The sequence below is a fragment of the Vigna unguiculata genome, chromosome 8 (assembly GCF_004118075.2).
Source record: "Vigna unguiculata cultivar IT97K-499-35 chromosome 8, ASM411807v1, whole genome shotgun sequence".
Lineage (NCBI taxonomy): Eukaryota > Viridiplantae > Streptophyta > Magnoliopsida > Fabales > Fabaceae > Vigna > Vigna unguiculata.
In genome coordinates, this window is record NC_040286.1 from 33,642,845 (window position 1) to 33,664,466 (window position 21,622).

Consider the following 21,622-nt stretch of genomic DNA (forward strand, 5'->3'; position numbering starts at 1 on the left):
TTAAATTGTTTAACGTTAAAAACTAAAGCACCCAATTTATAATTATAATTTTACAATCGCACTTATGAAATTTAACCCTAGATAAAGAAAAACGAAGATAGCCTTTTAAACCTAATAGTTTAACAAAAAAACATAATATTACAAAATATAGTTATCACATTAGTGTATATATCATGAGTATATATTAAAGTCCTGCTGCATTTTCAACGATGAAAAAAAATGAGCATTTACTATTTATGGTTAATGAACTGGGGTAGGTGTACCTTGGTAAAAGAAAGCACAACGCTACCATTGTCACTGTCAACGCGTCGGTTACAGAGCGCAAGAACCTGGGTTGAGTTGAAGTCGTGCGCTTTGAGTTCTGAATTCTGAATCTGACCACCAAAGTACACAGTCTTTAGGATCCGAAGGACAACCACAAGATCCTCACTTTTGTATCCTTTGATTTTGTTCAGACAGCGACATGTTCCCTTCTTCTTCGTAAGCTCTAGTAGTTAGATTATAAATCTTAAATACATAATAAGAAACATAAAATCATTCGTACAATAAGTTATTCCCAAATATTAAGAACGGTTCCTAATAACAATAGCTAATAACAATAGTAGAATGTGAAAGCGTACCTATAATTAGAAATAATATAGATGAAAGAGTGGTGGTACCTGATCTTCTAAATAGAATCAATGAAAGATTAGAAATTGTTTACTTGTGAGACTATACTGCTCTCTTTTTGGTAGGTTTTTTTAGAGCGCATCTTTCAAATGTATTTTGATGTCGTCTCGTTTAAAATTGACTAATGGAATATCAATTTTATATCCTTACCAGCAGAGATCAGGGACCTCTCAACAAGTTCCTGAATACTTAAGTCTATCATAGATCATTCATTCAACAATGCAACCCATCACAGATCATTCATCATAAACCTAATATATATTATCCATAAATTAATAACAATTGTGCAATATAATTGATATTTATAAATAATATAATTTATTAATTAATGTCAATCCACAATAATAATATAGAGTAATAATTTTATATAATAAAATTATATAAAATACAACAATCTCCCACTTGGATAACATTAATAAATAAATTAATTATATCAATTACAACATAAGCACAAATACCAATTAAGAAATATAAGCATGAATCACAAAGATAATATCCGATAGGGATACATATCATATGCTTAGATTTAAAAAATAATGGATAATAAATAAAATAAAAACAAACATAATAAATATGTGATCCCAAAATGGTTCATACATTTTATATGCCAAAAGAGATATAATAAACCTGACGTCATTTATAAATTTACATCTCATGAAAACCATGATAATATAAAGGGTACATTTCAGACTCCCACTAACCCAGTACATCAAAAGACTTAACCACAACCATATGAGTTACATGATTTTGAAAAAACTCCATTAGCTAAGCCTTTAGTTAGTGGATATGCTAACATATCTTATGTAGCAATATGTTCAATCCGAGTTCGAAAATCTAAAATTTTCTCTCTAACAAACATAAATTTTATATGAAGATGCTTTGAGCATTAGAACGTATGTTGTTTTGAGAGAAATCCTAGGCAGTAGTATTTCCACAATATATTACAAGTAGCCTAGAAATACTTTCAACAATTTGAAAGTCAAAAAAACAAATTTTAGGCCACATAGTTTGACAAGTGCTTCATAACAAGCAACATACTGCCTTCAGGAGTAGCTATATAAGTTCGTTTAACCCTCTTCCAAGAAATAGCTTCTCCTTTCATCATAAAACCAAAGCCAGAAATAGTCTTTCGGTCGTCAGGGCAACCAGTAAAATCAGAATCAGAATAACCAATGACCTGAAGTTGATCAAACTTCTTATAGGTCAACATGTGATCCTTGGTTCCCTGCAAATATCTAAAAACCTTTTTTTAACGGCTTTACAATGACCCAAACTTGAGTCACTCAAGTATCTCCCTACAATACTAAAGCAAAAGATTTAAAGGGACGAATACAAAACTTGAGCATACATTAAACTATCAACAACGGAAGTAATTATGGAACTTTTTCAAATTCAACTCTATCATTGTATCAATTTTGAGGACATTGACATTTAGAGAGCTTGTCACTTTATTGAATAGGTGCTACACATGAGGAGTAAGAATGCATGTTAAACCTTGAGGATCAATATATCCTCCTTGAGACCATCCAAGAATGCCACATGACCTGTCACAAAAAACTGAATGCCTAAAACAACAAAGGCATTGCCAAGGTCCATCATAACAAAGTGGCTATTTAACATAAATTTTTTTGTCTCAGTTAAGTTCAACCCTTTTACTAGAAAGAACAATATCATTAACATATAAGACAACAATGACGAATTGACTCCCACTAGCCTTCAAGTAAAGGCATTGATTTGTGGTATTTTTCTTGAAGCCAAAAGAAGTGACCATCCGGCCAAATATCAAATGTCATTGTCTAGAAGCTTGTTTAAGTCATAAATAGACTTCTTCAACTTGCAAACTAAATGCTCTTTGCCTTATTTAGCAAGAGCTATTAGGTTGAACCATATAGACTTGCTCATGGTGTGTTTCAACACCGTCAAAGACCCTTTGTTTAAGTGTTCCAATTTCTTACAAGAAGCTTTCTAGACAGTAGTGGATTGAGGAGTATGAGCTGGAGGCTCTTCTTCTCTCAAAGAAGAGTCCATGTCGGTATTTGCCAAATATAAGTCCAAAGATTCTTTCCAGTCCTCAATATTTGTCTTATTCAAAGTTTTTACCGAATTCAATTACATAGGAAAGAAGCCAGTAACAACAAATAAACATCTAATATGCACAATTATTGTGCAATAAAATGTAATGTTTCTAAATACACAGTCAAACATGCCTATAATACCAAATTTCTCATCCACTATGATCCCGCCTGAGGGTCCCGAATCATAATAAATAAGAAATATAATTAAGAAATAAAAGACAATGTGCAACTCATGTCATAAAGAAATCTAATACCGATAAGGTACAAGACAAATAATTGACATAAGATAAAATTCAAAGTACATCATATCACCTGAATCAAAATAACATACGAGCATGATTGACATTAATGTAATATAAAATTAATTAATGGGATAATTAAAATATCTAATTAGCACAAAATTTCATATAATTGTACTCACGATAGGTGAGTTCACAATCATATAAAATTATATCACCCATGCTTAACAAAATATAATAAAATTATATTATGCATGAACAATCCCTTAAATAATAACATTTCCAAATAAGGGTCAAAATTAATTCAAGTATAGTCATGTTAACTGGAGAGCAGAGTATACTAACACGTCACCAAAATAGTAGAGAACTTGTACAAAACATTTCATACCCAAAAGTCGAGAGAATGATATATAAAATTAAGTTGTATTCATGAAATAATTAAGATTAAATTATTTCATTCACACAAAATTTTATATAATTGTGCCCACGATAGGTGAGATCACAATCATATAAAATTATATTATTTTCACATGCAACTTATATATATCATAAATACATAATTTTCTTCCTCTAAATCCATCACGGATTTCACTATACAAAATGACATTCAAGTGAAAGTAAAAGGAAAACATTTTATAGTCCAAAACCAAATGAAACTTGGAACAAAACTTTCTCGTAAAAGTTGAAAAAACTTTCCATAGAAAAAAAAAAGCTTTATGAATTTTCCAATCACTTGACAAGGTATTAAACTTTCAAATCACATAACAACAAAAAAAAAAATTTTTCCCAAGATAGGTTCGTGTTGATCATAACTCTTAGATAAACGAAATATCACTATCATTACGACTTGTCCAATTTTTACTGAGTATTTAATTAAATAATTCTTGAAAACAAGGTCATTGAATATGAATGCCCACAGACCTTTTCAACCTTTTTACACAATGTGAAAGTAATGTAAACAGAAAACTTAAGAAAAGCCCACATATATGTCATGGCTAATATTGATTTGAAATTGAATCTGTCATCAATTGAAAATAAAACCATTTAAATGGTTTTAACCAATCCTCTCCATTATGATCACGATTTCAATCTAACCTTTTATATGGTGAAATGAAAATAGTTCAAAATGAGTCTACTCACACATGGCTTAACAAGAGAGATTCTAATAATAGTACATAAGGGTATCATGTTAATTGATTTCTCTCTGATGCTAAATCACAATCAAGTGAAACCTTCAGGTTTGTGATTATTAATTTAAAAAGTCAAGAAATGCACCTCACCATTGTAGGATTTCATAAAGTCAAACAAACACACTCTGGTGGACAGAGAAAGGTTACTTCCATGACTAACCAATGACCATAAGTCGTATAACAAGAAACTTATCATTGAGGCAAGCCTCGTGCTCCTCGATTTCACCAGTAACCACTAAATATTACACAAAAGTTTCACAGACCAAAGGTTTGCTGAAGATACCAAGAGGATGCAACAAGACGTATGATGTAATTACAACACCCAAAGCAGCCACAATAACAGATTGTTACAATCATGGTTCCCAAGAGCTCAACATCACAGTAACATTATAATGGCTATTTAACAACATAGAGCAATGCATTATGGTAACAATTCAGGCCACCATTGGAATAGAAAAGACCATCAAGCAACCACATTGCAGAAACACCACAACCAATCTTATGGAAAACACAAATCGCGAAACGAAAAAAAAACTTCTCAAACCATATCACGAACCATCACCCTGAAATAACATAGGGACGCCAACAGATCCACCGCCGGTCCCCATTGTGACAAAGATGGAGACCACCGCAGCAAACCAAACGAAAATCGCCCCTACTGCAGAATGTGCCTCATCTTTGAGACCGCAATAACAGATCAGGGAAAACATCTTGCCGTCGTCGGTGACGAACCAAATCTGCAAGAGCGCCTCTCAGCAGCCACTGCAAATTGCGAAGCATCACAGGCGACGAACTAAAATGTCACTATCGTTAATCACCGCACCACCGTGAACCTTGGACGATGAAGTTAGCGCATCAATGTCGCGAGTCGCAGATCCTCCTTGCGCCACCACTACAGGAGATTAAACCACCACTGGTGATGTCACGATTTCGCCGCCGGAACGAACACTGGACGAACCGTGCACACCACCACACGCAAGAAGCGAGATTCACAAAACGAGTGTGGAAAGTCGCCGCGAACCAACCTTGATTGGCACTGCGAACATTGACGAAGGGGGTTCAAAACCGCGCCGCTGCTGGAATGCGAGAATGCAAGGAGAAGGTCCGAAACTAGATTGGCCACAAAACGCTCTGGATTGGAGATAAAACCAGGAGAACACATCGCGAGAAAGAGATCGAAGATATAAAAGACCCGCGAGGAAGATGAACAAGGTCGTGTGCAAAAGGTTTTCCAAAATTAGGGTTTGAAACCTTTTAATCAGGGATTTCCACGAAAAAAAAAACATTCGAAGAGAAATCCCTAAACCTGATTGTGAGAGAACAGTTCGAGAAACTGCTAAATTTTCTATTAGGGTTCGTCATAAAATTGGGAAAAACAAATTAAGGTTTATGCAGAAAAAGAACAAAATCTTAATCATAAATCTAAATCTAACATTGCTATGATACCAATTGTTAGATTATAAATCTTAAATAGATAATAAGAAATATCAAACCATTCATACAATAAGTTATTTCCAAATATTAAGAACGGTTTCTAATAACAATAGTAGAATGTGAGAGCGTACCTATAATTAGGAATAATATATATGAAAGAGTGGTGGTACCTGATCTTTCAAATAGAATCAATGAAAGATTAGAAATTGTTTACTTGTGAGACTATACTGCTCTCTTTCTGGTAGGTTTTTCTAGAGCACATCTTTCAAATGTATTTTGATGTCGTCTCTTTTAAAACTGACTAATGAGATATCAATTTTATATCCTTACCAACAGAGATCAGAGACCTCTCAACAAGTTCCTGAATACTTAAGTTTATCATAAACCATTCATTCAACAATCCAATCTATTACGGATCGTTCATCAGAAACTTAATATATATTATCCATAAATTAATAACAATTGTACAATATAATTAATATTTATAAATAATATAATTTATTAATTAATGTCAATCCACAGTAATAATAGAGAATAGAGAGTAATAATTTTATATAATAAAATTATATAAAATAACACTAGCATCATCTTCATGTCTATTCTGTGTCTCCCTGCAGAGTGAGAAACCCAAATGGCAATTGTAGTTGAAGACTTCTTCAAGGAGAGGAAATACCCTTTCATTTTCACTCTCTTAATCTTGTTCATTTGTGTCGCGTTCTTCCTCTTCAGCTTCTCCAACACCACCTCAAATCCTGTTGCTTTCTATTCTGTTATCCAACACCAAGCACCTCCTCATCATGCTTCAAAACCGAAAGAGCAAGAGCTTCCTCTAAAGGTGACCAATGTCACAGCTGATGAAGACCAAGGTTTGCCCCCAGAGGAGGATGCTGTGACCATTGATTGGAAGCTGTGTGAGGACCCGCAGAATGTTGATTTTATACCATGTTTGGATAATTTTGTGGCCATTAAGGCTCTTAAGTCGAGGAGGCACATGGAGCACAGGGAAAGACATTGCCCTGAGACCAGTCTTCACTGCTTGTTGCCTCTCCCCAAAGGGTATAAAGCCCCGGTTCCGTGGCCTAAGAGCAGGGATAAGGTGAGATTCATAGAAGTTGAATGAATTGTTATTGTGATACTCTTTAGTCATTTACATATTGTTATGCAGGTTGTTGAAGAAATTGTTGTACTCTTAGCTTTACTTGTATTCTGAACGGGTTTTGCTTTATGATTTGTCACATACCAATTTATTCTAATGAAGTAATGAAAATAGTGTTGAGTTGTTATTTGTTAAGTACCATTTGAGTCTTTTAACTAGTCTTGAAGTCAATGGAGAAGGAATTTTATATTTTCTTTATTTTCAGATTTGGTATGATAACGTTCCTCATCCAAAGCTGGTGGAGTACAAGAAAGATCAGCACTGGGTAGTAAAGTCTGGAGAATATCTGGTTTTTCCAGGTGGTGGTACTCAATTCAAAGATGGAGTAGATCATTACATTGAGTTCATACAGAAGGTATTTTTGCCATGTGGATTCACATGATTAACCATGATTATGATATATATGTGACTTTTATATACACTGATGAACTTTAATCAATTATTGAAAAGAAGAACCTAAAAATTGGGAGGACTCGGAGAGTGACTGAGAAGAAACTTACTACTTTTGGATCTTGCTTGGTCTACATATTGATATCAAATGAACACATCAAAAAGCTCAGAGCTTATTTGATTAGGAATTTTAGATGCAATGCTTTGTTGCTTCTTTCTAGTAGGATTGATGGAAATGTCTAAGATTTCATATAAAGAGTTGGCATTCATATATTGTTTTATCCAATAAAATCGATGACATTTTCTTGTAATGAGGGCATAGCAATGTTTCGTTTTGATTTATGAATGACTTCAAGAAGTACATTTATGGTGGTAGCACTAGTTTGCTAATTTTTTGGTTATATACTAGACATTACCAGCAATTAAATGGGGAAAGCATACCAGGGTTGTTCTAGATGTTGGCTGTGGTGTTGCTAGCTTTGGTGGCTATTTGCTGGACAAAAATGTTATTACTATGTCATTTGCCCCAAAGGATGAACATGAAGCTCAGATACAGTTTGCCTTGGAACGAGGAATCCCTGCAACTCTTTCAGTCATTGGAACACAAAAGTTGACTTTTCCTGATAATGGCTTTGATTTGATCCATTGTGCACGGTGTAGGGTTCACTGGGATGCAGATGGTACTTATCTTTTTTTCTTGCTTCCACTTTCCATATCAGGACTTCCTTCTATGTTCCGTTTATACCAATATATGATAATGATGTTTATTCACAAATACTGTCACAAATTTAGGTGGGAAGCCCTTGTATGAGCTCAATAGGATTCTTAGACCTGGTGGTTTCTTTGCATGGTCTGCAACACCAGTCTACCGAGATGATGAAAGAGATCAGAAAGTATGGAATGGTTTGTCTTTCTCTTTTTCTCTCACCTTCATCCTCTTTCTCTGTGTCATTGTCTTTCCTTCCTCTTTAGTTATAATTTTTTCATCTGTGTTGAGAATGTATCTTATTTAATACACAGAGAAGTTGAATTTTTGTATGAGCTGACCTTGATGTCCCAAATGAATTTGTTCTGTCTTCTCAGCTTTTATGTTTAAGAATTTTATTTTTTTGTCAAACTGCAGCCATGGTGGATATAACAAAAGCCATGTGCTGGAAGGTTGTGGCTAAGGCTCATGATTCTTCTGGAATTGGACTTGTTATATACCAGAAGCCCACCTCATCTTCTTGCTATGAGAAACGTAAAGAGAACAATCCACCTCTATGTGAAAATGGAGATGGGAAGAACAGCTCATGGTAGTTTCTCCTTTCTTGGGATCTTATTTCTATTATGCTTATGTTTCTATCAATTTATACTTCATTATTCCAACACAAAATAAATGAATATTACCTCTAAGAAAAAGGTCAGAGAGACTATTGCGAGCAATGCTAGATGTTAGTACCCTGTTCTCGTTTGAGTAAAGATCACCCTTTTTTCTTGAATATAAGCAAATTTGCCAACTTTTGTTTTATTTAAGGATATTTTTCCTAAAATCCCTTAACTTTAATTAATGTGTAACTTTATATTAAGATACTAATCAAAATTTAATGTAGTAAACTGATTTTCTTAATTTGTTTGGAACTAGTTTCTGTTTAGTTTCTATCTTTGCTAATTTCCTCTTCATGCTTGTGATTATGTTTAGGTATGCGAGGCTCAATAATTGTCTTACTCCTCTTCCGGTCGATGATAAGGGTAAACTGCAGAGCTGGCCCAAGTCTTGGCCCCAGAGGCTTACCAGTAAGCCACCTAGCTTACCTACTGATTCAGTTTCCAAAGACAAGTTCTTCAAGGACAGCAAACGCTGGTCTGAATTAGTTTCAGATGTTTATGTGAAAGCTCTTCCTATAAATTGGTCAAGTGTTCGAAATGTAATGGACATGAATGCTGGTTATGCAGGGTAAAGTAACATTTTTTTCTCAAATTCTAGCTCTTTTGCCCATACATTCTTGAGGGCATTGGTAGTAATAACCGATATCCTTGATTTTCTATCAGACCTACTCATGATGTAACAATGGCATGTTATTGACAGTTTCCTCCAAGTTTCTTTGAGACTGATAGCACGTCTGTTATATTTTGCAGATTTGCTGCTGCTCTCGTTGATCTTCCAGTGTGGGTGATGAATGTAGTACCTATTGATGTGCCTGATACTCTTAGTATTATAATGGACAGAGGGTTTATAGGAATGTATCATGATTGGTGCGAGTCCTTTAGTACCTATCCTCGCACATACGATCTTCTTCACTCTAGCTTTCTGTTCAAATATCTTGAGCCAAGGTATGGTTCTTGAAGAAACTAATATCTATAACATCATGTTATTCTAGGACTCTGTCACTTATGCACAACACAGGTAAGTGTATATGATTCTGATAATGAACAATTTTTGTCAGATGTGACATTTTAGATGTGGCTGTGGAGATTGATCGCATACTGAGACCAAATGGATATCTCGTGGTTCACGATTCAATGGAGATACTTAACAAGCTCACTCCAATTTTTAGTTCACTTCACTGGTCTGTAACGTTGCATCAGGATCAGTTTCTTGTAGCTAGGAAGGGTTTCTGGCGACCTACGAGCTCTTCAGACTGAATGTACATTGGGTTATGAACATGAAGAAATCTTCAATCACCATGGATTATATATATCAGTATATTCTGGATAAAAGGTTGGTGCAAAATGAATGAATTTCAAGAAAGGAATATTGTATCCGACAAGTAATCTTGTCCGAGTGTGAAATTTGTTAGCCATACATTTATTTATAGTAATAGTAATACGGAGGACTTTTGTTTTTCTGATATATTTTCTTTTCCGGATACTCATGCTGTGATACGAGTTTACCATAACTTTGGCATGCACAGTTATGTGCAAGCTGTACTCTGTCAGGAATCATATACTAATGCTATGATCCTTCTGTGTCTAGATCCAGGCACGGTGGCTGAATGCAAGCAATACATACATACATGCAGATTCAAAAGACACTACACATTCCTCTTCCTAGAAAAAATAAAACTAAAACCCTATGCAGGAAACTACATAATACATGTACGAGAAAAGAAACTACAAAGAATCTTCACAATTCACAAACAAACGTTGAATTGTCCAAGACAATCCTTCCATTAGACGCAGCAACATTCCGGGAGTAGCACATGAACCCATCAACATAACTATAATTCTGCGTGGTGCTTGCCTGACCTGACACAACAGAGTGACCCTTCACATCGATCCAGCCCTTGGAATTCTGGGCATTGGTAATGGATTTCGAGAAGCACCCACTTACATGCTTCTCATTGAGAATATGAGAAAGCTCGGTGACAAGCCGGTATGTGCCATCGAGAAACTCCTTAGTGGTGGTGACAACCCTTAAAGGGTACCTTCGTCTAACCTTCAACCTGGTGATAGATTCACCTTTTCCATCGATCACCTTAACTTTTTTCTTTGCCTTGAACTTCTGCTTAACGGTCTTGATACTCCCATTGTGTTGGAACTTTATGAAGTTCTTGAACGAGAATCCCTGAGAAACCGTGGTGGTGATGTTGCCGGCACTGGTCATGACCCACCCTGTGATGTGCGTTTCCTGCTCCGCGTCCACGTCAAACGACCCATCAAGCCCTCGAAACCCCTCTTGCCGTTCGATCGAAGTTTCAGGACTGTGATGAACCACGGGATTAGCATGAACCACCTTTGATTCGTGGTCCAACCAAAGATGCAAGTTTGCGTTCACCAGCCAGTAAGATATTCCCTTCACCACTCCTATTCCGAACACGTGCTCCTTCCCATCCAGAACTTTCCCCAAAAACGGCGTCAAATCGATGTCGTATGAGGGAAGGTTAAAAGCCCCGATCGCCACCATGGGCTCCCAGAACAAAGGGTTGATCCCGCCGGTGAATATCACCGGAAACGGAACCTCCGACCCGACAACCTGCCCGTCGATCGTCGCGTAAACTTCCCTGTACGCGCCGTTCCCACGCTCCGTCGCCAAACCGTTCGCCGTGATGTACGAAGTCGGCGGGTTCGAGTACCAGAACTCGTCGTTTCCGTGAAAAGAAACGTATAATTCAAGCACCGCGCGATAGGTGTTTCTCGGAATTCGAACTTTCCGGGAGAAGGAACTTTTCTCCTCCTCCAACTTGAACCAAAACCCTCGCCGCCCATCATCGGATATCGGAATAATCAAATCCGCCGGCGACTCATTCACGCCTCTGGAGCCGGGATCCTGGATAAGAGATCGAGATGTAGGCAGAGAAATTGGATTGAAAGTAAGCTCCTCGGGGCAGGGGACAAACGGAACCCTGACGGGGGCCTTAACGGCGTACTCGTTGTAGTAGAGGAGAGTGACGGTAACGTGGTAGACGCCTGTGAACTCTGTGTTCACGATGTTTTCTAGCATCATGGTAAGGTCGAGGTTGGATTTGGCGAAGAGGGAGGAGTATCTCGTGACGTCCTTGCGGACGTTCCAGAAGATGCCGTCGGCGGTGGGCTCGGCGGTGCTGGTGCGGAGGATCTCGGCGCCGGAGATCCAGATGGCGGCGATGCGGTCGTACTGCTCGCCCTTGCAGCGGGCGTGGAAATGGAGCACGACGCGGGACCACGGGGCGGGGCAGCGCGGGGGAGGGCTGTAGGAGGTGGTGTACGGAGGAGAGTCGATGGTGTGGGCGAAGGAGTGGTGGAGGACACGGTGGCTGCAGGACGGAGTGGGTTCGTGTGACGGCGGCGGGTAACCCACCTCGAAGTATTCACTGTTACTCCCACGAAGGGGTCTCATGAAACGGTCTGGTTGGGAGTTTGACAACGTTGTCATGAAGAGAAGCAGAAAGAAACAGAGGAACGTAACAAACCTCTCGCTCGCAGTATTCATGGCCAGGAAGTAGAAATCATACGTGAAATGAAGATGATTCAGGTTAAAAATTAAAACTTTGGAGAACTTTGGATACCTGTGAATTACCTTTGCTTCATTTTCAATCCACAAAAATGGCACTGTATATATATAATAGCGTTGGGTACTACTGTCTCAGGAAATTTCTTCCTCCTGTTTTTCTTATCACCATCCTACACAACACTAAACTCCGCGTTCATTCATTCAGTACTTCTTTTATTTTTCATTCCATTGCAAACTGTTGCCATGTCCAAAACAAGAAACTAAACTTCAATCATGAACTTTTTTATTGTATTGACCCTGTTTAGTTTTCTTTTGATAGTAATAGTTAGTGAAAAATTCGGGACTACCACTGTTTATGAGGTATAATCTTTGATCTTTCTCTGTTTCGTACTTTTCCTTGTCATATTTTCTTAGCTTCTCTAGTATTGCTTCATCAACATGAACGTTATGAGACAACTTAGTGGAATAATTGCAAGTAGGCAATTTGAGGCACTATTAACATTATGAAAGAGTATTTCATAACAACACCTGAAAAAACTTATAATGCAGGACTACGGTGAATTTTTGACAAAAGTAGACATTTTTTTATTTTATTAACTTTAATATACCTCCATAAATATTATTTATCCATAAAGACCATTTTATTCTACATGAAAGGGATTCGTTTCCCTGGCAAACCAAAATGCAAGGTGTTTTTTTATTTCTGTTTTGCAAAACCCCTCTTAGGATTCAGGTTCCCTTAGAAGACGAATTCTAAAAAGGTGTTTTTTTAAAAGAAAAAATTAAATAATTTTTAAGAACTCTTTTTTTATTAAAAATTAAAAAATTTTGATTTATTAAAAATAGTTTATTATACATTTAAAATTTTGTTAGTTTGATGTGTATTTGAAATTAAAAAGATATATTTATTTTGATTTTTATAAATAAGTAAGGAATAAATAAATTAAAGAATAAAAATAATAATTAAGATAATTTAAATATATATATATATATGGTAATTATGATAATAGTAAAATTATGATAATAATATATTATAATGATGGTTGTTTTATGTAAAATTAAATGTGAGAGATGTATATTTATTTGATTAAAATAATTTATGTAATAAAAATTTGGTGTAATGAGTTAGAAAAATAAAATAAAATAATAATATTATTGTAAGTAAAATTATTTAAAAAGAAAATTAATGTAGAGTAAAAATTAGGTATATAAATATGTAAAACATATAGGTTTATTTATAAAAAATATTTACAACAACAATAAAATTTAAATATATATAGTAAAAAAATATTTTTTATATATTTTAAATATAGAAATTTTTAATAGAATTTTAAAAAAATAGAGAAAGTATAAAAATTGTCAAAAAAAGTTATTTTAGACAAAAATATGATAAAGTATAAGTTGAAGATGAATACAAAAAATATGATAAAGTTATTTATGAACATGCATGCATTAAATACATTAAGTAAAGGTACATGGAATACATTTTTCTAAATAAAACATAAATCAATGGTGAGAACATTTTATGTCCTGATGTTTAATAGTATGAACATTTTATTGATCGACCATGTTGTTCCCTTATGTCCATCTTTGTTCTTATCCTACTTAACTTAGGAATTGTGGTGTGCATATTTGCATGCAGCAAGCATATGTGAACATGGTAAGTGTAGTTTTTTGAATTTATCATAGTTATACCACAATTCATCTAAGTGGCAAAACAAACGCCCACCGTGGGGCTCGAACCCACGACCACAAGGTTAAGAGCCTTGCGCTCTACCAACTGAGCTAGACGGGCTAGATGAAAATTTGATGTGCAACCCAACAAACCTAGACATGAATCAAGTAAAAAGTGTTTTAAGAGAAAAACAAAAACGCCCACCGTGGGGCTCGAACCCACGACCACAAGGTTAAGAGCCTTGCGCTCTACCAACTGAGCTAGACGGGCTCAATGGCTTTCCAAATAATATTACACATTATTATGTGTATAACAAATTTCTCTCTAGTAATAAAAAGATCAAAGGAAATGTTTAGCTCGTCCATAACACGACCATTAAATTTTAGGATAAATGAATATGAATGTCAAAATAGGTTATACTCGTTCGCTTAAACTCGACCTATTTTTGATTCATCAAAATTCGGTCAGATCGAGTCAACCTAACATTCGAAAATGAGTTAGAAGCTTGAACCCGACCCGCAATGAGCGAGCTAGCCTGCCCTATTTTGTGACGTTGCATCCTCCATGATGTTGTTCAAGATGGGAAAAGTTATCATGCAAGTGGAAAGGAAAATGTTATTGAATCGAGTAATAAGGTTGCATTATTTGTATCTCAAGTTATTTTCTACGAACAAGTTCGAAAACTACAGACATCTCCATAATGGTGCATAGGTTAGCAAAATTGATAAATAAAACCAACATTAATTAGTGCAATGAATACGCTGTAAAACTTGTACATTTAGCCTTTGACTTCAATAATAGACAACACTAACCTCAAAATCAAAAGGAAATTACAGATACAATGGAATTTGAAAAACAAGGTTTAAACTTTCAGAACCCAAATTTTTAGAAAAAGAAAAAGGGGATCTTAGAACTTGCAATTTCATATATTTCCTATTCAATGGATCGGACAAAACATGTTATAAATAATAATAACAATGATATATATATATATATATATATATATATATATATATATATATATATATATATATATATATATATATTGAGAATAAAATACATATTTCAGGAAATGTGTACTTAAAAGTAAAAATTAAGTATTTGGTATATTGTTATATCATTTTGGTTTCCTTGTCACAAAATTAAAACCTGTTAGTTTGATGAAATAAAATAAAATAAAATAGAAGTGTATTCTGTAACCCGTTTCAAACCTTCACAGTATATTAGAAACTAATGATTGAAGTATATATAAAAAAAAAAAAAACATGTTCATGAATCATAGTTTATTTATTTTTAGATACTTATAATCTATTTATTTTATCCTCTTATTTTTGTTCTTACTCTAATTATAATGTACATATAAAACATATTGTTTTTATTAGATTAATTGACCATTCTTTTTATCCTCTATTCCAAACTCATTTTTTGTCACCATCATTTTGTCACGTATCCTCTAGTTAGAGACCTTCTTCTACCATCCGCACCTTCCTTCTTATTGTCAAAAAAAGTGAATTTAAATTTTCTAGATTGTAAATCAATTATTTACGATAAAAAGAATTACCACAATTGTACCATAGTCAGCAATAAAAGGTGAAATTAAGAAGAAAAAAAACACACACACGCACACCAATAAATAGAAAGAAAACTTATTTAAAAGAAATACGTAATTCTAAAGAAAAAAGATATCGAATAAAACATTTAGAAACTTAATTAATTAGATATATAAAGTCTCAATGTTTTGAAAAAATCACAAAATTTTTGTAGAAGTCCTTATAAAGATAAATAAAGTGAGAGACAATAATTTTTTGACCCATTCTTAATCCATCACTCTAATTACTTTTAAATTATTACATCATATTGTCAAAAAATAAAAATAAAAATAAAAAATTTAAAATTAATTAAAATAATGAATTAAAAGTCGTTCATTTCCTAAAAACAAGACATGTTAGATAATAGACAAAATACTGAATTATTGTTTTTTTTTTTTCACAACTTCTCCTTCGACATGTCTCACACCTTCTTCTTCTTTCGACATGTCAGGTGCTGCTAAAACTATGAGCCGTAACGGAGCTCCTCCGTGAAACTGAAACATGATCCAACTTATTACAGGAAAATAGTTCGCCATTACTAGAAAAAAAAATGATTTAAAAAAAAAACTGTTATTATTTAGATATTGTTACCTGAGATATTAAAATATAACATTATTAATCTCACCGTAATTTGTTAGTAAGGTAACTTATGTGCGTGGGACTCTTCTAAAACGATACCCTCCAATGCACTAGTAGGCACCATTTCCGTGTAACAGTCCAAGCTTGAATGAACGCGTCGCTTTCACACACTTCAAAATCCCATATGCTATAGCAGAACCCAAAGAAAATAAAAGTTTAGATCTCACACATTGTTTCCCTCTATCTATTCTCCACTGTAGACAAACAGAAACAAGAAGAACAAACAAAGAATTCAAGATGGAGGACCTAGCGCAGGTTCTAGGGTTGAGCGCGACGAGGGTGGCGAGCGCGGTGATATCAGCGGCGCATAACGCCAGTGCGCACCGCCGGAACTGCGAGCGCATGGTGGAGCAGGTGAGGATGATAGGGAACCTGCTGGTGACGCTGGAATCGACGGAGGTGGCGCGGCTGCCGGCGACAAAGGAACCGTTGGACGGTCTTCAAGAGGCTCTGCGGAAAGCGTTGGAGTTGGTGGAAAGTTGCAAAGACAAGAGTTACCTTTACATGCTTGCTATGGGTTGGAGCGTAGTGAATCAGTTCCGCCACGTTCAGACGCAGATCGATCGCCACCTCCAACTCGTGCCCCTCATCTCCGCTGTTCACGATTTTCGTATGCAGGTTCTTCACTGGTTAACAGTTTTTTCTATTATTATTTCTATATTTTTAGATTTATTATAATTAATCACATCACACTATTAATCATTTTTTTTTATATTTCTCTTGCGTTCAGTTACACTTGCTTCGTTAGGAAAGTTCACTAGACATACTTGTTAAATTAATAATTATCCTTGCATTTGATTTACATTTTCATCGCCTAATTTATTTTTTAAGATGATATCGTTCGCGCCTAACATGCTTATTGTTCACTTTAGATCTTTAATAAAATTTATTGGAGAAAATCATTTCTCGATTCTCTTTTTTCATTTATTTTTATTTTGATCTTAGCTAGCTTCAACGGTTTTAAAAATAAAATCAGCTCGAACAATACTGTGTTTTCCTCACATTTGGTGAAAAGATTGTCGGTGGAGATAAAGTATAATATCAATACCAGTATTTCTACTTTTTATTAATTAATGAATGAACGTAATTAACATCCACTGTTTTCTGTTGTTTTGTTTTACCACGTCATTTATTATTATTATTATTATTTTTTTTTTTTTTTTTTTCTCTATTAAATTTGGTCAAAATTTTCAAAAGTTATAAAATGTCAGACTTTACTGTTAACTTTTTGAAAAGGTGGACGAAAACGAAGACTCTAGAGTCTAGAGTAAGGAGTGTAATGTAAATTGCTCTGTACTCTTCTCTGTGTTCTGGGCTACCACCGGGAATAACATGGATCTCCTCCCGAAAACGGTGGCAACTTTGAGCTATTATTGGGGTATATTAATTAATTTTTAAAGTTATACAAATATTATTAATTGATAATTAATAATTTAGAAAAAAAATATATTGAACTTTGTTGTTAAAAAATGACCTTGTCGCCTTTGAGACATGGGTGGATATGTGTATAAGAACATTCTTTTAAATAGTAGCAAATCTTTCCTGTTTTTAGAGGAAATTTTCCTGTGTAAAATACATTTCAAATTAAAAAAGACAAGTACGATGAAACAAGTCACTTTTGACTCTTGCGAGTTAAGAAGCTTCCAAAATTCCAAACATAAGAACTCCACACATACACTGTGTTGTTCTTAATACTTTTTCAGTGCATCAATTATCAACCCTTAAGCTAAGCGGTAAAGTTTAATACACATTTAAGTTACGTATGTAGTTTAAGAGTGATGCCTTTCAGAAGTCACAGAGCAGTTAGTCACAGAGCTATATATTATTTGCAATGTTTTTAGTCACGATAGATTTGGACGTAAAATGAAGAGAAAAAAAGAAAACTTAATTTGATTTCTTAGTTTTCTAAGATTTTCTTGAGTTACATGTATAGCCCAACCCTTAGATATTAAATGTTACACTTCCAAATTCATGAACAAGTAATTAATCAAGTTTAATTATTTGTTTCAATTTCAATCAATAGATTTTTGTCATCTATCTTTCCCATTCCATTGAAACGCATCTACCTCTGACAAGATTCGGTATTTGAAATGCAGCATCTCGGAGAAGAGGATCAAACGGAATACACCCTGGATGAAGAAGAAATGGAGACCCAAAATGTGATACTAAAGACTAATCGATCTAAGAAGGATGCAGGTATATTGGAGAAATCCTTATCTCGTAGGTACCCTGATCTGGGGTTCCACGAGGCCCTCAAAGAGGAGAAAGAAAAACTGCATATTGAACTACATAGATCAAGAACCAATAATGACCCAGACCAATGCAGGGTAATTGAACATCTTATTGAAGTCACAGAAAATGTTGTCAGCGTGACACCTAACGAAAAGGTTGCAAAAGTTATTTTCAACGAACCAACTGATTTGATATCAAGGTAGTTTTATGATACCATTAAATGATTTTATCAGGTAACCATCTTATTACTGAATTGTTAATTATTTATACATATATCTTGGTCTAGGAATATAACTAACAATGCAATAGCATTCGAGGACCTCGAGTTGGAATCTGGAGATAAAAGTCAATCAGAATGGGAGACTGATCTCTTTGGTTGCTTCAGTGAGCCTTGCTTATGTAAATATCTGAACCCCTCGTATAGATTCTACATACATTTTTCAAAAAAGGTAAATGGTAAACTTGTTCAGTGGTGGCATGCAAACTGCAATTCAACAATCATTACCCCTGTTCTTTTACTTGTCTAGTAAAACCTTTTCAATCAAATGATAGCTGCATATAATGCAACACATGCAAGACCTCGATAAATAAAGGTGCTTGGTTCATACAAAAATGTATGGAGCGAGAAGCAACAAGTATTAGAACTTCGAAGTGTATGAATTTTTCTTAAAGTCTATGAGGAAATTTTTCTTCCTACTTTTTTTGTGTAAGATGCAAGGGTGTTTCTTGTTTACGATTTCCTTTTAAGAAAATAATAGTATTGTTCATTACAGGCCTAAAGACCTGCTTCTTCCCATGCGGAACATTTTCTTGGATAGTTAATGTGGTTACCGGGGGAGAAACTTGTAAGTAAATTGTGAGTAATGCGATTTTAATGGATATGATTTACCTAAACAGTTGACGATAACATGCATCATGAAGTTCTGAAATCAACTCTAACTGGTACACAATAGTCCAAACTCTCTGACTTGAAATTGTTACAGCTCGAACACGTGCAATGACTAATCTTATGGCTTACTCCATGTTCTGTGTTTGCTGCTGTTATTCCTGTTGCATAAGAGGGAAATTGCGTAGCAAATTTAACATTGAGGTTGGTTTCCATTTCACCCTGTCCACTTAAGTTTCATTTCATTATTAACCGTTTTTGTTTTTTTCGTAGGGAGGTCTGTGTGATGACTAATTGACACATCTAATGTGTTGCTGTTGTGCAATGGTTCAAGAATGGCGTGAACTTCAGCTCAGGGGTTTTGGAGGTAGGTTCATCAAAACTTACCCAACAAAACTCAATTTGATTCTAAATAATTTTACTTACTCCAAATAGATACAAAGTTGTTTGGTTAAAAACTCCAATTTTTTTCTTGGAAATCATTAATGAAACTGATTCTAAACAAGTATGTCGGCCAGAATGACTGATAAGATAATCAACCACTGCTGCAGATTGCAGAGAAAGAAGGATGTTTCCTCCTCCGAACCAGCACATGGAGTCATGAATTTTCCTAATTTCTCTTTTTTCCTAAAGATATAGTCAATTTCTGCTGTCAGGAAATCAAACGATTTACTCAGTCGCTTGAAGTCATTACATGAAATTAGAAGACTCAGTTTTCTTCACGGCAAATCAAGCTCAAATACTTATTTATCTTATTTGATTTATATTTTTAAAAATATTTTTGTCTCAATTATCACTTTAGAGTATTTTTCTGATAATATTCTTAGAAAAATGATATTTTAACCTACTTTTTTTATCCACTTTTAACTCACCATTCTTATCACCCTTAGATCATTTATTTTAATTTTTTGTAGTGATGTGATGTGATGATCTAAAAGTAATGAGAGTAGTGGATTAAGAGTGAGTCAAAAAAAGTGGATTAAAGTATCATTATCCATATTCTTAATATCTTATCTTGCAATACACTTTATTACTCTTTTCGTTATTATCTTAGTATGAAAATAATATTATGAATCTTATTATATATATTCTCATCTTTTATTTTTTCTATGTAAAATTTAATGTAGACTATTAACTAATGTAGCATTGTCTTTTTTTTAAAAATTAATGATTTACATTAAATTATGTCAAAGATTTAAATTTAAAGATAAAATTAAAAAAATAAGAGTCTTAATATCTTTTTTCAAGTAGATATTTAGTATTTTTTTTAATACTCATTCTGTTTTTGATGCGAGAAAGAGAATTATAAAAGGTAAATAAAAAAATGACAAGCCATACCTCTATTCGGTACATACTTACATCTCCATCTTCGCTTTTGACATTTATTTATTTTTAACCAATTGGTTAAACTAATATAATGTTTTCATTATTTTAGTATAATTGGTGGTTAAATTTATGTCTGTACCAAACTCTCAATTGTAATATATTTAAACACTACATAACTATAAATTCGTATGAAACTTTTATAATTATCATTAACTTTAAAAATCAACTATCAATATATATATATATATATATATATATATATATATATATACTAGCGTAAACAAAGGCGCTATCGCGTTTGTGCGTATACATTTTTTAAATATGTGTGTTATTATATTAGTAGGTGATAATATTGTAATGTTATTAAGTTAATATATAAATTAAAATTAAGTAATGATCAATTTTCAAAATTTTAATAAATTATTATATTTAAAAGATAAAATTGATATTTTGAAATGTTGACATAAAAAGAAAATCTTCTTTATATATATATATATATATATATATATATGTGAATCAAACATAATTAACTTAACTTGAATAAACATTTGGTCCATATTTTCATTATAATATTTATTTAATTTGATCTTCATTTTCGTTTTATATTTAATTAGATTTTTATTTTGATCAATTTGATTTTTTTTGTTAACTACATTTAAAAAATTAACCATGCATGTTACGTGTCAGTTGATTTATATATTTTATTTTATTTTAATTTTTTTAAATTTATGATTTTCTAATTTTTAGGTTTCAAGCATGGAGAAAAATAGTTTATTAAATTAAAAATTTGCCGTAATCATTTAAAGTATCACTAAGAAATAGTTTATTTAATTAAAATGTTAAGATATATAATTTATCAAGATATATCGAATTTAAAACTAGATAAAATTATATTTAAAAGTATGTAAAAATTTAAATAAAAACAAGGCCTCGAAAAGTATTTATATATTTTATAAAATTTATTAATAAAATTTTTTTGTAAAATTTCATGCAAAATTATTAGTAGAAAAAAATATATTTATAAATTCATTTTCATAGGAAAAACTACTTACGATATTTTTTCAAAAACTTATTTATGAATTTAAAATATACAAGAAAATTATTTGCGAAAATTTAAATTTGCAGTTAAAAGTATATGTTGTTTTTTAAATTTATATTTTCACATAAAAGTTGTTGTAAATTTTTTATAAGAAAAAATGCTATGAATAAT

General features: G+C 33.5%; 3 protein-coding genes and 2 non-coding genes across 7 annotated transcripts; 2 read left to right on the forward strand and 3 right to left on the reverse strand.

The window, feature by feature from the left end:
• The first annotated feature begins 211 nt into the window (after positions 1-211).
• LOC114195276 (probable methyltransferase PMT23) lies at positions 212-10,108 on the forward strand. Its single transcript, XM_028085692.1, has 9 exons — positions 212-487; positions 6,186-6,703; positions 6,969-7,118; positions 7,563-7,833; positions 7,946-8,056; positions 8,277-8,448; positions 8,835-9,089; positions 9,272-9,466; positions 9,580-10,108. Exons 2-9 carry the CDS (start codon positions 6,239-6,241, stop codon positions 9,776-9,778), a joined length of 1,818 nt encoding a protein of 605 aa, XP_027941493.1. The 5' UTR covers positions 212-487; positions 6,186-6,238; the 3' UTR covers positions 9,779-10,108.
• Positions 10,109-10,125: 17 nt separating this feature from the next.
• Positions 10,126-12,357, reverse strand: LOC114195277 (peptide-N4-(N-acetyl-beta-glucosaminyl)asparagine amidase A). The gene has a single exon (XM_028085693.1). It carries the CDS (start codon positions 12,042-12,044, stop codon positions 10,260-10,262), a length of 1,785 nt encoding a protein of 594 aa, XP_027941494.1. The 5' UTR covers positions 12,045-12,357; the 3' UTR covers positions 10,126-10,259.
• A 1,430-nt stretch (positions 12,358-13,787) lies between these two features.
• TRNAK-CUU lies at positions 13,788-13,860 on the reverse strand. Its single transcript has one exon. It is a non-coding gene; the product is annotated as a tRNA-Lys (tRNA).
• A 77-nt stretch (positions 13,861-13,937) lies between these two features.
• TRNAK-CUU lies at positions 13,938-14,010 on the reverse strand. The gene has a single exon. It is a non-coding gene; the product is annotated as a tRNA-Lys (tRNA).
• A 1,948-nt stretch (positions 14,011-15,958) lies between these two features.
• Positions 15,959-19,862, forward strand: LOC114195278 (protein MID1-COMPLEMENTING ACTIVITY 2-like). Of its 3 annotated transcripts, XM_028085695.1 has the most exons (7): positions 15,961-16,586; positions 18,065-18,399; positions 18,487-18,599; positions 18,974-19,045; positions 19,184-19,290; positions 19,360-19,453; positions 19,638-19,862. In XM_028085695.1, exons 1-6 carry the CDS (start codon positions 16,206-16,208, stop codon positions 19,378-19,380), a joined length of 1,029 nt encoding a protein of 342 aa, XP_027941496.1. In that variant the 5' UTR covers positions 15,961-16,205; the 3' UTR covers positions 19,381-19,453; positions 19,638-19,862. The 3 variants fall into 3 exon arrangements, with proteins under 3 accessions (XP_027941495.1, XP_027941497.1, XP_027941496.1); XM_028085694.1 differs by having other exon boundaries at positions 15,959-16,586; positions 19,184-19,453; XM_028085696.1 differs by lacking the exon at positions 19,638-19,862 and having other exon boundaries at positions 15,959-16,586; positions 18,487-18,649; positions 19,360-19,438.
• The last annotated feature ends 1,760 nt before the right edge of the window (positions 19,863-21,622 follow it).

Bases quoted from the DNA above. Each gene is read 5' to 3' on its own strand.
- LOC114195276 (XM_028085692.1), top strand. From the start codon at position 6,239: ATGGCAATTGTAGTTGAAGACTTCTTCAAGGAGAGGAAATACCCTTTC. The intron at 6,704-6,968 runs GTGAGATTCATA...CTTTATTTTCAG, and splicing joins GGCCTAAGAGCAGGGATAAG to ATTTGGTATGATAACGTTCC. The intron at 8,449-8,834 runs GTAGTTTCTCCT...GATTATGTTTAG, and splicing joins GATGGGAAGAACAGCTCATG to GTATGCGAGGCTCAATAATT.
- LOC114195277 (XM_028085693.1), bottom strand. From the start codon at position 12,044: ATGAATACTGCGAGCGAGAGGTTTGTTACGTTCCTCTGTTTCTTTCTG.
- LOC114195278 (XM_028085694.1), top strand. From the start codon at position 16,206: ATGGAGGACCTAGCGCAGGTTCTAGGGTTGAGCGCGACGAGGGTGGCG. The intron at 18,400-18,486 runs GTAGTTTTATGA...ATCTTGGTCTAG, and splicing joins CCAACTGATTTGATATCAAG to GAATATAACTAACAATGCAA. The intron at 18,600-18,973 runs GTAAATATCTGA...TGTTCATTACAG, and splicing joins CTTCAGTGAGCCTTGCTTAT to GCCTAAAGACCTGCTTCTTC.